At 43.6% G+C, this 13,478-nt stretch overlaps 1 protein-coding gene across 1 annotated transcript in view; it reads right to left on the bottom strand.

Annotated features, from left to right (window-relative positions):
* The window catches only part of LOC138673020 (acetylserotonin O-methyltransferase-like), a 194,482-nt gene that overhangs the window by 88,129 nt on the left and 92,875 nt on the right, over positions 1–13,478 (bottom strand). Inside the window, exons 4-5 of the mRNA XM_069761556.1 lie at positions 5,248–5,316; positions 2,777–2,895 (exon numbers count right to left, since the gene is read on the bottom strand). Coding sequence (XP_069617657.1) covers positions 2,777–2,895; positions 5,248–5,316 — 188 coding nt within the window. The remainder of the gene's footprint in view (positions 1–2,776; positions 2,896–5,247; positions 5,317–13,478) is intronic.

The following is a 13,478-nucleotide window of genomic DNA, read 5'->3' as shown; positions in this document are numbered from 1 at the left end:
GATGGGGTAAAAGGGTGTTTTTGGGCGCCGTTCCCGGGTCCGTTATGTGTCCTATCCATTGCTGGCAGGATTTTGATAGACTTCACCCGCGGGGTGATGGGCCTTTGTTACGTCATGAGGACGGATCTTTTCTGTCTAAATACCAGTTTGTAGCGGTTTTTCAGCAGTCTTTGGAGGCCATTGGCGTGGATTCTTCCAGGTTCGCCTCGCATTCTTTTCGGATCGGGGCCGCTACGGAGGCGGCGCGGAGTGGTTTGGCTCCTGTGGTGGTACAGAGGATAGGGCGGTGGGAGTCTGGTCTTTATCGGAGTTACGTGAGGCCCTGAGAGGCTGGTGACTGTCGGTCTTTGTACTCGTAGTTGGCGCGTGCCTAAGTTGTTTATGTTTTTCAGGTTCATCCTCACTGTTGGTGTGGATTGTTGGCCACTCTTACGTGTAATGGGGCGCAAAGCGAGCAGACGTCCGACGGGATGGAAGACAGCTCGGCTTTTCCAGGGACGTGGCCATCATCAGGTGGTTGGGGTTTCGGGGCTTAGGTTGGAACAGTGTACTGGAGGAGGTACACAATGGCGTGCGGTTGGACAGGCCTCCCGACATTTTGGTTTTACACGTTGGGGGAAACGACTTGGGAGTTCGTCCTTGCCGTGAGTTGATCCGGGACATTAAACATGACTTGCTACGGTTATGGGTCTCTTTTCGGGACATGTCTATTGTGTGGTCGGAGATTGTTCCACGGAAATCCTGGAGGTACGCTAGGTCGGTGGACAAGATTAATAAGGCCTGCATCAAGGTGAATCGGGCCGTGTCTGGTTTTGTCGTACGGAATGGGGGCTTTGCCGTGCGTCATTTTGAGAGTTGGAGTGTGGTGGTGACCAATGTCTTTTGGGTGATGGCGTTCATCTGAACGTGGTGGGCATTGACTTGTGGGCCTTTGGGGTGCAGTCTGGAATTGAGCGGGCCATAGCGGTTAAGGTTGGTGGGGTCTCGGATACTTGAGGGGGTCAAGTATCCTCATGGTGGCGGGGGGAGGGGTCCTTGGAGTTGGTGCTAAATTGGCCTGGGGGGTCCGTCGGGATACGGATTCTCCAGTTGGTATAAGTTTTGGTTGCGTGTCTGGTGATTTGGGGGAATCTTGGTAACGGTGCGCCAGATTCCTAAGTTGGAAGTTGACAAGGGTAACTGTTATGACCTGGTGGTTAAGAGGCCACACTGAAATGACCTGGTGGCTAAAACGCAACATGGAACGAGCTCTGAGAAGGTGGTATCTCTACTGACCGCAGTCCCTAATCCTAACAACACAACTAGAAATAGCCGTGGGATGTTCCTGACACTCCCTAGAGACCTCGTCACAGCCTAAGATATAACTACCTCTAAAGAAGGAAATAGCAAGCTATCTTGCCTCAGAGAAACCCCCAAAAGGAAAGATAGCCCCCCACAAATATTGACTGTGAAAGGAGAAATGAAATTAGAATTCAGCAAAGGGGAGGCCAATACTAAACTAGATAGACAGAGAGCAAAGGATACTGTGCGGTCAGTATTAAAAACTACAAAATCCACGCAGAGTTTACAAAAATGAACTCCACACCGACTCACGGTGTGGAGGGGCAAATCTGCTTTCCCAGAGCTTCCAGCTAGCCTAAATAAGACATAGTGACAAGCTGGACAAAAGAGACAAAATGCAAAGCAATAGAGTCCAAACAAATGGACAAACAAACTAGCAAAACTTATCTTTTGCAGACAAGGACTGGCCATATGAGAAATCCAAGGGAAGAATCAAATCCAACCAAGAACATTGACAGCAGGCATGGACTAAAGCCCAGAGCAGGTTTAAATAACAAACCCAGGCAAGGCGATTAGTGAAGGCAGCTGCTACAGCTACCTAATGGAGCAGCAGTTCCACTCGAAACCACCAGAGGGAGCCCAAGGGCAGAACTCGCAAACACACCATTAGCAACCACAGGAAGGAGCTCCAGAACGGAACTCACAACAGGTAACCCTTCGGGGTATTTTGGTGCTCTCGAGCCTGTGGGGTAACGGCTGAGAGTAATCTACGGTTGGTCTCTTGTCCACTTGTTTATACTATGGTTAACACCAGACTTTTAGCTTCAAGGACCCTTTCCCAGATCATGTTACGGTTAAATGTTTTGTTTGTTTATAATAAAGGCCGCTGTGGCCAATTATATCCAACTTGAGACTCATGCTATTATTCGGATGCTGGGAAGGAAAGGGGTCAGAGACCCTTGGAGAGACACTTATTCACGGTGGTCGACAATACCAATGTCATGAGATTCCAGTGATTGGCAGCAGCAGTAATAAGGGCTGTGGTCATGATGTCATGATTGCAACCTGTTAACAAAGACAGGAGATCTGGTAGAGTGTTTGTGTGACAGAACTGGTTTTTAGTCCCAGTCTGGCCCTACTGAGATCTTCCATCAGTCTCTGCACACTAGCATCCAGTGATGACTTCTCATGTTCACAGGTGACCTACACAGTCAATCGCAGATAGAAGTGGTCACATGTGTTAATTGTTTATCACTAGAGAGTGTGAGACCAATGTGAAACTGACAATAGGCATAAGGTTAGAAATTTCTATTTTTTAAATCAAAGCCGTTATACATACAATCTGTACAAAAATCTGCCTGATATATTAGATATTTGTTGTTACAGATTTCAATGTAACGTGCTGTGGATTTACTGCATACATTTATGTATATGAAATAAATGAAATAAAATAAAATAATGACATAATAAAAAAGAAAAGTCCTACAAATTTTACCTCCAAGATCAATGACTGTGTGGAATGCAGAGAGGTCAAAAGCTTGTATAACATCTTTTCCACAAACTTTCCATATTGTGTCCATATTATGGATGAAAGTCACCATCTCCTCTTCTGATCTAATTACAAATTAGTTAAAAGAGAAATGGGTACAGCATTTTATACCTCGAAATACAAAGCATTATGATGTAGTTATAATGCAGTTGTCTAAGCTGGGTCAGATTTTGTTCCGCATTTTTAAAAAGGACAGGAGTAGACACCTACAGCAGTGGTTCCCACAGGGGTTCCTCGATTTCCAAAGCTGATTTGATGGTACATACTGTATGTCTAACCCCTGAGCATATCACCCTGATGACCAATTGTGATATCACAGCAGTTTATTTGACCAAATCCCTTTTGTGATGTCACAGCTTACCTCACTGAAACCTTGTGATATCACAGGAGCCTACCTGACTGAAAACTGCATGATGTCACCAGAGCTTGCCTGACAAAAACACCATCATGATGTCACAGCAGCTTACCCGACTAAATTCTGTTGTGATGCCACGGCGTACTTGACTGAAACCTTCTTGTGATGTCACAGTGGTCACGTGAGTGAAGCTTTCTTGTGATGTCATTGCATCTCACCTCACTAGAAACCACTAGTGATGTCAGAGCTAGCTTGACAAAAACACTCTTGTAATGTCCCAGGAGCTCACCTGGATGAAACACTTTCATTATAGAACAGCAGTGCACCCAAAAACATAGGTCCCCTGTATATGACCTGTATGTGGCACTGAGAACCAGGCTTTGTGTTATTATTTAGGGTCTCTCTCTAGTACATGGACTCTGACAATCACAACATCTTATAGCACACAAATCTGATTAGTAGGACATCAATGTATCCTGTGGGATTACACAACCTTATTTTTACAAGGCAAGCTAGTTCAGATCTATAAAGGTACCTTCACACTCAGCAACTTTACAACGAGAACAACAACGATCTGTGACGTTGCAGCGTCCTGGATAGCGATCTCGTTGTGTTTGACACGCAGCAGCGATCTGGATCCCGCTGTGCAATCCCTGGTCGGAGCTAGAAGTCCAGAACTTTATTTCGTCGTCAGGTCGGCGTGTATCGTCATGTTTGACAGCAAAAGCAACGATGCCAGCAATGTTTTTACATGGAGCTAACAACCAGCGAGAACGATAAGTGAGTCGCCGTTACGTCACTGGATCGCTCCTGCATCGTTCTGGAGTTGCTGTGTTTGACGTCTCTACAGCAACCTAAACAGCGATGCTGCAGCGATCGGCCCGTTGTCTACATCGCTGCAGCATCGCTGAGTGTGACGGAACCTTTAGTTTAGCTGCTACCCCAATTAGTAGGTATCAGTGTCACAGAATTTGAATGAAGCAGCAGGGTGCATGGGCAGCCATCACTTCAATTATCTCCTCCCAACTACAGTCCTGTGGCTGGTGGACAATGGGGCAGTGTATGTCGGGCTCCCAGTGATAATACAGAAGTGTAAAGGTACCGTCACACTTAGCGACGCTGCAGAGATACCAACAACGATCGCTGCAGCATCGCTGTTTGGTCGCTGGAGAGCTGTCACACAGACCGCTCTCCAGCGACCAACGATGCCGGTAACCAGGGTAAACATCGGATAACTAAGCGCAGGGCCGCGCAGGGCCTCCTGTACTGTCTGTGTGAGCACAGCGGCCGGAAAGCAGAGCGGTGACGTCACCGCTCTGCTTTCCGGCTGACCGACGCTCACAGCCAGTACAGGAGGAGTGCAGAGCACAGCGCTGGAGGACAGACGGCTGTAGGTAAGTATGTACTGTTTGTTTTTTTTTACTTTTAGGATGGTAACCAGGGTAAACATCGGGTTACTAAGCGCGGCCCTGCGCTTAGTTACCCGATGTTTACCCTGGTTACCAGTGAAGACATCGCTGAATCGGTGTCACACACGCCGATTCAGCGATGTCTGCGGGGAGTCCAGCGACCAAATAAAGTTCTGGACTTTCTTCCCCGACCAGCGACAGCACAGCAGGGGCCTGATCGCTGCTGCCTGTCACACTGGACGATATCGCTAGCGAGGACGCTGCAACGTCACGGATCGCTAGCGATATCGTCTAGTGTGACGGTACCGTAACAGTCAGCATCTATCCAGTGGACACTTTGGAATATCCCCAAGAATTATATGAATTACACAATGACATATTTATTTTTCCTATTCTACTAGCAGAGAGAGCACCACGGGGGAGGCAGCATTTTGTTTTAAACTTCCAATATATTTATACATATCTAAAAAGTCTCCAAAATGATTTCATACACAGTTACAAAATAGAATGCAATTTCAAAATATCTACATAACAAACCATGCTCTCTCAGTGGTTACACACCAGGAAATACTTTTACAATTGGGCCCAGAACTTCATTTTGTTTGGAAAATCAACAATCATTGTTGCAAACTTACAGTATGTGCACAAGTTACCTGTAAATAGCTTCAAATACTTCTTTTGAAGATACCCCAAAAGCCCTCTCAAATTGACTTTTCCCTTCTCTGCAATATAATAAGGAGCATTATTGGTTACATTGACAAAACATTTCCTTCCGTACATTTTATGTGCAATTATCTATCATGTACAAACATCATACTGTATTCAAGCTTCAAAGCTTCATCTCCAGCATAAAAGAAAAGGTCACTTTTCTGTCACTTTTTCTTATAAACTCATATTAGGAAGAATAGATTTAAAAAAATTTAAACCATTTGCCTTAACCCCTTACTCCCAAGGGTGGTTTGCACGTTAATGACCGAGCCAATTTTTACAATTCTGACCACTGTCCCTTTATGAGGTTATAACTCTGGAACGCTTCAACGGATCCTGATGATTCTGACATTGTTTTCTCGTAACATATTGTACTTCATGACAGTGGTAAGACTTCTTTGATATTACCTGCGTTTATTTGTGAAAAAAGCGGAAATTTGGTGAAAATTTTGAAAATTTCACAATTTTCCAACTTTGAATTTTTATGCCCTTAAATCACAGAGATATGTCACACAAAATACTTAATAATTAACATTTCCCACATCAGCACATCAGCACAAGTTTAGAACCAAAATGTTTTTTAGTTAGGGAGTTATAAGGGTTAAAAGTTGACCAGTTTTTAGGGACCACATCACATTTGAAGTCACTTTGAGGGGTCTATATGATAGAAAATAACCAACTGTGCTCAAAACCACATTCAAGAAGTTTATTAACCCTTCAGGTGTTTCACAGGAATTTTTTTAATGTTTAACCCCTTAATCCCATATGACGTACTATCCCGTCAAGGTGGGATGGGCCTTAATTCCCACCGACGGGATAGTACATCATAGCGATCGGCCGCGCTCACGGGGGGAGCGCGGCCGATCGCGGCCGGGTGTCAGGTGCCTATCACAGCTGACATCCGGCACTATGTGCCAGGAGCGGTCTCGGACCGCTCCCGGCACATTAACCCCCGGCACACCGCGATCAAACATGATCGCGGTGTGCCGGCGGTGCAGGGAAGCATCGCGCAGGGAGGGGGCTCCCTGCGGGCTTCCCTGAGACGATCGGTACACGGTGATGTACTCACCGTGTACCGAGCGTCTTCTCCCTGCAGTCCCCGGATCCAAAATGGCCGCGGTGCTGCATCCGGGTCCTGCAGGGAGCACTTCCGGGTTAGGAGCAGGCTGCAGCTACAGCTCTAATCCTGCCCGGCTGTTTGTCAGATCACCGATCTGACAGAGTGCTGTGCACACTGTCAGATCAGTGATCTGTGATGTCCCCCCCTGGGACAAAGTGAAAGAGTAAAAAAAAAAATTTCCACACGTGTAAAAAAAAAAAATTTTCCTAAATAAAGAAGAAAAAAAATATTATTCCCATAAATACATTTCTTTATCTAAAAAAAAACAAAAAAAATAAAAGTACACATATTTAGTATCGCCGCGTCCGTAACGACCCAACCTATAAAACTGTCCCACTAGTTAACCCCTTCAGTGAACACCGTAAGCAAAAAAAAAAAAAGAGCCAAAAAACAACGCTTTATTATCATACCGCTGAACAAAAAGTGGAATAACACGCGATCAAAAAGACGGATATAAATAACCATGGTACCACTGAAAATGTCATCTTGTCCCGCAAAAAACGAGCTGCCATATAGCATAATAACCAAAAAAATAAAAAAGTTATAGTCCTCAGAATAAAGCAATGCCAAAATAATTATTTTTTCTATAAAATAGCTTTTATCGTATAAAAGCGCCAAAACATAAAAAAATGATATAAATGAGATATCACTGTAATCGTACTGACCCAAAGAATAAAACTGCTTTATCAATTTTACCAAACACGGAACGGTAGAAACGCCTCCCCCAAAAGAAATTCATCAATAGCTGGTTTTTGGTCATTCTGCCTCACAAAAAATCAGAATAAAAAGCGATCAAAAACTGTCACGTGCCCGAAAATGTTACCAATAAAAACGTCAACTCGTCCCGCAAAAAACAAGACCTCACATGACTCTGTGGACCAAAATATGGAAAAATTATAGGTCTCAAAATGTGGAGACGCAAAAACTTTTTTGCTATAAAAAGCGTCTTTTAGTGTGTGACGGCTGCCAATCATAAAAATCCGATATAAAAAATGCTATAAAAGTAAATCAAACCCCCCTTCATCACCCCCTTAGTTAGGCTACGTTCACATTGCGTTAATGGGTTAACGCTAACGGACAGCGTTGCACAGCGAAAATGTCGCAATTATCGCCGTGCAACGGGTCCGTTAGCGCACCCATTGACAGCAATGTGATATTCGGGTGTAGCGCATCGCTAGAGCGTACCATTTTCGGCTCGCGCTAGCAAGGTGCCGTTCTTTTGTGGCGCGCCTCGGACGCTGCTTGCAGCGTCCGCGGCACGCCCGAGGTCCGATCCCCGCCTTCCAGAGCGGGGACGTTAACGCGACCACTAAACGCGACACCTAAAAGGACATTGCGTTAGCGCAATCCGCTAGCGCTAAACGGATTGCCCTAACGCAATGTGAACCTAGCCTTAGGGAAAAATAATAAAATTTAAAAAAATGTATTTATTTCCATTTTCCCATTAGGGTTAGGGCTAGGGTTAGGGCTAGGGTTAGGGCTTGGATTACATTTACGGTTGGGATTAGAATTAGGGGTGTGTCAGGGTTAGGTGTGTGGTTAGGGTAACTATTGGGATTAGGGTTAGGGGTGCGTTTGGATTAGGGTTTCAGGTAGAATTGGGGAGTTTCCACTGTTCAGGCACATCAGGGGCTCTCCAAACGCAACATGGCATCCCACCTTAATTCCAGTCAATTTTGCATTGAAAAGTCAAATGGCGCTCCTTTCCTTCCGAGCTCTGCCATGCGCCTAAACAGTGGTTTACCCCCACATATGGGGTATCGTCGCACTCAGGACAAATTGCACAACAACTTTTATGGTCTAATTTCTTCTCTTACCCTTGGGAAAATAAAAAATTGGGGGCAAAAAGATCATTTTTGTGAAAAAATATTTTTTATTTTTATGGCCCTGCATTATAAATGTCTGTGAAGCACTTGGTGGGTCAAAGTGGTCACCACACATCTAGATAAGTTCCTTAGGGTGTCTACTTTCCAAAATGGAGTCACTTGTGGGGGGTTTCAATGTTTAGGCACATGAAGGGCTCTCCAAACGCAACATGGCGTCCCATCTCAATTCCTGTCAATTTTGCATTGAAAAGTCAAATGGCGCTCCTTTCCTTCCGAGCTCTGCCATGCGCCCAAACAGTGGTTTACCCCTACATATGGGGTATCAGCGTACTCAGGACAGATTGTACAACAACTTTTGGCATCCATTTTATCCTGTTACCATTGGTAAAATAAAACAAATTGGAGCTGAAATAAATTTTGTGTGAAAAAAAGTTAAATATTCATTTTTATTTAAACATTCCAAAAATTCCTGTGAAACCCCTGAAGGGTTAATAAACTTCTTGAATGTGGTTTTGAGCACCTTGAGGGGTGCAGTTTTTAGAATGGTGTCACACTTGGGTATTTTCTATCATATAGACCCCTCAAAATGACTTCAAATGAGATGTGGTCCCTAAAAAAAAAATGGTGTTGTAAAAATGAGAAATTGCTGGTCAACTTTTAACCCTTATAACTCTCTAACAAAAAAAAATTTTGGTTCCAAAATTGTGCTGATGTAAAGTAGACATGTGGGAAATGTTACTTATTAAGTATTTTGCGTGACATATCTCTGTGATTTAAGGGCATAAAAATTTAAAGTTGGAAAATTGTGAAATTTTCAAAATTTTTGCCAAATTTCCGTTTTTTTCACAAATAAACGCAAGTTTTATCAAATAAATTTTACCACTACCATGAAGTACAATATGTCACGAGAAAACAATGTCAGAATCTCCAAGATCCGTTAAAGATTTCCAGAGTTATAACCTCATAAAGGGACAGTGGTCAGAATTGTAAAAATAGGCCCGGTCATTAACGTGCAAACCACCCTCGGGGCTTAAGGGGTTAAAAAAATTTACTTCAGCTCCAATTTGTTTTATTTTACCAAGGGTAACAGGAGAAATTGGACCCCAAAAGTTATTGTGCAATTTGTCCTGAGTACGCTGATACCCCATATGTGGGGGTAAACCACTGTTTGGGCGCATGGCAGAGCTCGGAAGGGAAGGAGCGCCGGTTGACTTTTCAATGCAAAATTGACTGGAATTGAGATGGGATGCCATGTCGCATTTGGACAGAGCCTGATGTGCCTAAACATTGAAACCCCCCACAAGTGACACAATTTTGGAAAGTAGACCCCCTAAGGAACTTTTAGATGTGTTGTGAGAGCTTTGAACCCCCAAGTGTTTCACTACAGTTTATAACGCAGAGCCGTGAAAATAAAAAATCATTTTTCCCACAAAAATGTTTTTTTTTAGCCCCCCAAATGTTTATTTTCCCAAGGGTAACAAGAGAAATTGGACCCCAAAAGATTTTGTCTAATTTGTCGATGAGTACGCTGATACCCCATATGTTGGGGTAAACCCCTGTTTGGGCACATGGGAGAGCTCGAAAGGGAAGGAGCACTGTTTTACTTTTTCAATGCAGAATTGGCTGGAATTGAGATAGGATGCCATGTCGCATTTGGAGAGCCCCTGATGTGCCTAAGCAGTGTAAACCCCCAATTCTAACAGAAACCCTTACCCAAGCACACCCCTAACCCTAATCCCAATCCTAACCACAACCCTAACCACACCCCTAACCCGAACATGCCCCTAACCCTATTCCCAACCACACTGCTAATCCCAACCACACCCCTAACCCCAACACACCCCTATCCCTAATCACAAACTTAACCACACCCCTAACTCCAACAAATCCCTAATCCCAACCATAACCCTAACCACACCCCTAACCCTGACAAACTCCTAACCCTAATGCCAACCATTAATGTAATCCAAACCCTAACCCTAACTTTAGCCCCAAGCCTAACCCTAACTTTAGCCCCAACCCTAACCTTAACTTTAGCCCCAACCCTAACCCTAACTGTAGCCCCAACCCTAACCCTAACTGTAGCCCCAACCCTAACTGTAGCCCCAACCCTAACCCTAACTTTAGCCCCAACCCTAACCTTCATGGAAAAATGGAAATAAATACATTTTTTTAATTTTATTATTTTTGCCTAACTAAGGGGGTGATGAAGGTGGTTTGATTAACTATTTATAGCGGGTTTTTTAGTGGATTTTTATGATTGGCAGCTGTCACACACAAAAAGACGCTTTTTATTGCAAAAAATAGTTTTTGTGTCTCCACATCTTGAGAGCTATAATTTTTCCATATTTTGGTCCACAGAGTCATGTGAGGTCTTGTTTTTTGCGGGACGAGTTGACGTTTTTATTGGTACCATTTTCAGGCACGTGACATTTTTTGATCGCTTTTCATTCCAATTTTTGTGAGGCAGAATTACCAAAAAACAGCTATTCATGAATTTATTTTGGGGGAGCCTTTATACCATTCCACGTTTGATAAAATTGATAAAGCAGTTTTATTTTACGGGTCAGTACCATTACAGCGATACCTCATTTATATCATTTTTTTATGTTTTGGCACTTTTATATGATAAAAACTATTTTATATAAAAAAATTATTATTTTTGCATCGCTTTATTCTGAGGACTATAACTTTTTATTTTTTCGCTGATGATGCTGTATGGCAGCTCTTTTTGTGCGAGACAAGATGTTGTTTTCAGTGGGACCATGGTTATTTATATCCGTCTTTTTGATCGCGTGTTATTCCACTTTTTGTTCGGCAGTATGATAATAAAGCATTGTTTTTTGCCTCGTTTTTTTTGTTGTTGTTTTTTTTCGGTGTTCACTGAAGGGGTTAACTGGTGGGACCGTTTTATAGGTCGGGTCGTTACGGAAGCGGCGATGCTAGATATGTGTACTTTTACTGTTTTTTAATTATTTAAAGAAATGTATTTATTGGAACAATTTTTTTCTTCATTGTTTAGTTTTTTTGTTTTTTTTTTACATATGTAAATATATATTGTTTTAACTTTATAACATTGCCCCGGGGAGGGGGGGGGGAGGGCATCACAGTAAAAAAAAAAATCCAAACCTACAGGGCACTTTGTGAAAATGTGATTGCCACCCTTAAAACGTAAATTTACTGTGGTTTATAACATCTTTGGAAGCTTAGTTCAAATTCCCTAGCCACACCAAGGCCTAATTACTGTCACGACTGTTCTCAATCAAGCCATCAATTAAATTGGACCTACCTGACAAGGTGAAGTAGACCAAAAGATCTTCAAAAGCTAGACATCATGTCACGATCCAAAGAAATTTTGGAACAAATGAGAAACAAAGTAATTGAGATCAATCTGTCTGGAAGCTTTGGAACTCCAACCAAACACAATGAGAGCCCTTATCCACAAATGGCAAAAATATGCAACAGTGCTGAACCTTCCTAGGAGTGGCCGGGAGACCAAAATTACCCCGAGAGTGCAGCGACGACTCATCTAAGAGGTCATAAAACACCCAACAACAACATCCAAAGAATTGCAGGCCTTATTTTTCTTATTATAAGGTCAGTGTTTATGACTTCACCATAAGAAAGAGACTAGGCAAAAATGGCCTGCATGACAGAGTTTCAAGATGAAACCCACTGTTGAGCAATAAAAACATAAAGGCTAATTTAAGTTTTTCCAGAAAACATCTTGATGATCCCCAAGACTTTTGGTAGAATACTCTGGACTCATGAGGCAAAAGTTGAACTTTTTGGAAGGTGTATGTCCCATTACATCTGGCGTAGAAGTAACATGGTATTTCAGAAAAATAACACCATACTAACAGTAAAATATGATGGTGGTAGTGTGATAGTCTGGAGCTATTTTGCTGCTTTAGAACCTGGAAGACTCGCTGTAGTAAATTAAACCATAAATTCTGCTGTCTACCAAAAAATCCTGAAGGAGAATGCCAGGCCGTCTGTTCATGACCTCAAGCTGAAGCACACTTGGGTTATGCAGCAGTACAATGATCCAAAACACACCAGCAAGTGCATCTCAGAATGGCGTAAGAAAAACAAAATTAAGACTTTGGAGTGGCCAAGTTAAAGTCCCGATCTTAATCCGATTAAGATGATGTGGCATGATCTTAAAAAGGCAATTCATGCTTGTAAACCATCCAATGTGGCTGATTACAATTGTGCAAAAATGAGTAGGCCAAAAGGCCTCCAGAGCATTGTAAAAGACTAAATGCCAGTTATCGAAACAGTTGATTGCAGTTGTTGCTGCTAAGGGTGGCTCAACCCGCTATTAGGTTATATGGCAATCACTTTTTCACAGAGTCCTGAAGGTTTGGATTTCTTTTTCCTCTAATAATAGAGACCTTCATTTAAAAACTGCATTTTGTGTTTACTTGTGTTATCTTTGTAAAATATTTAACCCCTTAACGACTGGCGATACGCCTTTTAACGGCGGCCGCTAAGGGTACTTAAACCACAGCGCCGTTAATTAACGGCGCTGTGGAAAAAGTAAATAGCGCCCCTCAGAGTCGAACTTTCTCCGGGGTCTCGGCTGCCGGGGGTAGCCGAGACCCCAGAGAACATGATTCGGGTTTTTTTTACCGACCCCGCTTTGGCGATCGCCGGTAATTAACCGTTTACCGGCGATCGCAAAAAATTTCTCTGTCCTCCGATGTGATCGCACATCAGATGACAGAGAAATGGGGTCCCAGGTAGCCCCCCAATACTTACCTGTCTCCTCCGGTGTTCCTCGTGGCTCCCAATTGGCGCCGCCATCTTTTTCCGGCAAAAAAATGGCGGGCGCATGCGCAGTGCGCCCGCCGGCCGGCATCGGGTGAATCTTTGGGGTCTCGGCTGCCGGGGGTAGCCGAGACCCCAAAGAACATGATCGGGGTCGGTTTTACCGACCCCTGTTTTGCGATCACCGGTAATTAACTGTTTACCGGCGACCGCAAAAAAAAAAAAAAAAGAGTAATGTGTAATTCTCTGTCCTCTGATGTGATCGCACATCAGAGGACAGAGAAATAGGGGGATTCGGGGACCCTGCCATACTTACCGGTGTCCCTGGGTCCTCCTGCTGCTCCTCCTGGCCACCGGAGTTTTCCTGGCAAAAGAAAATGGCGGGTGCATGCGCAGTGCACCCGCCATCTGTTGCCATCTGCTGGCCGGCAGGAGAAGAGCAGTTGGGGCTAAAATT

The sequence above is a fragment of the Ranitomeya imitator genome, chromosome 3, assembly GCF_032444005.1.
Source record: "Ranitomeya imitator isolate aRanImi1 chromosome 3, aRanImi1.pri, whole genome shotgun sequence".
In the NCBI taxonomy this organism is placed as follows: Eukaryota; Metazoa; Chordata; class Amphibia; order Anura; family Dendrobatidae; genus Ranitomeya; species Ranitomeya imitator.
Note: the sequence above shows the minus strand (reverse complement) of the source record. Positions and strands in the feature narration are given on the sequence as shown.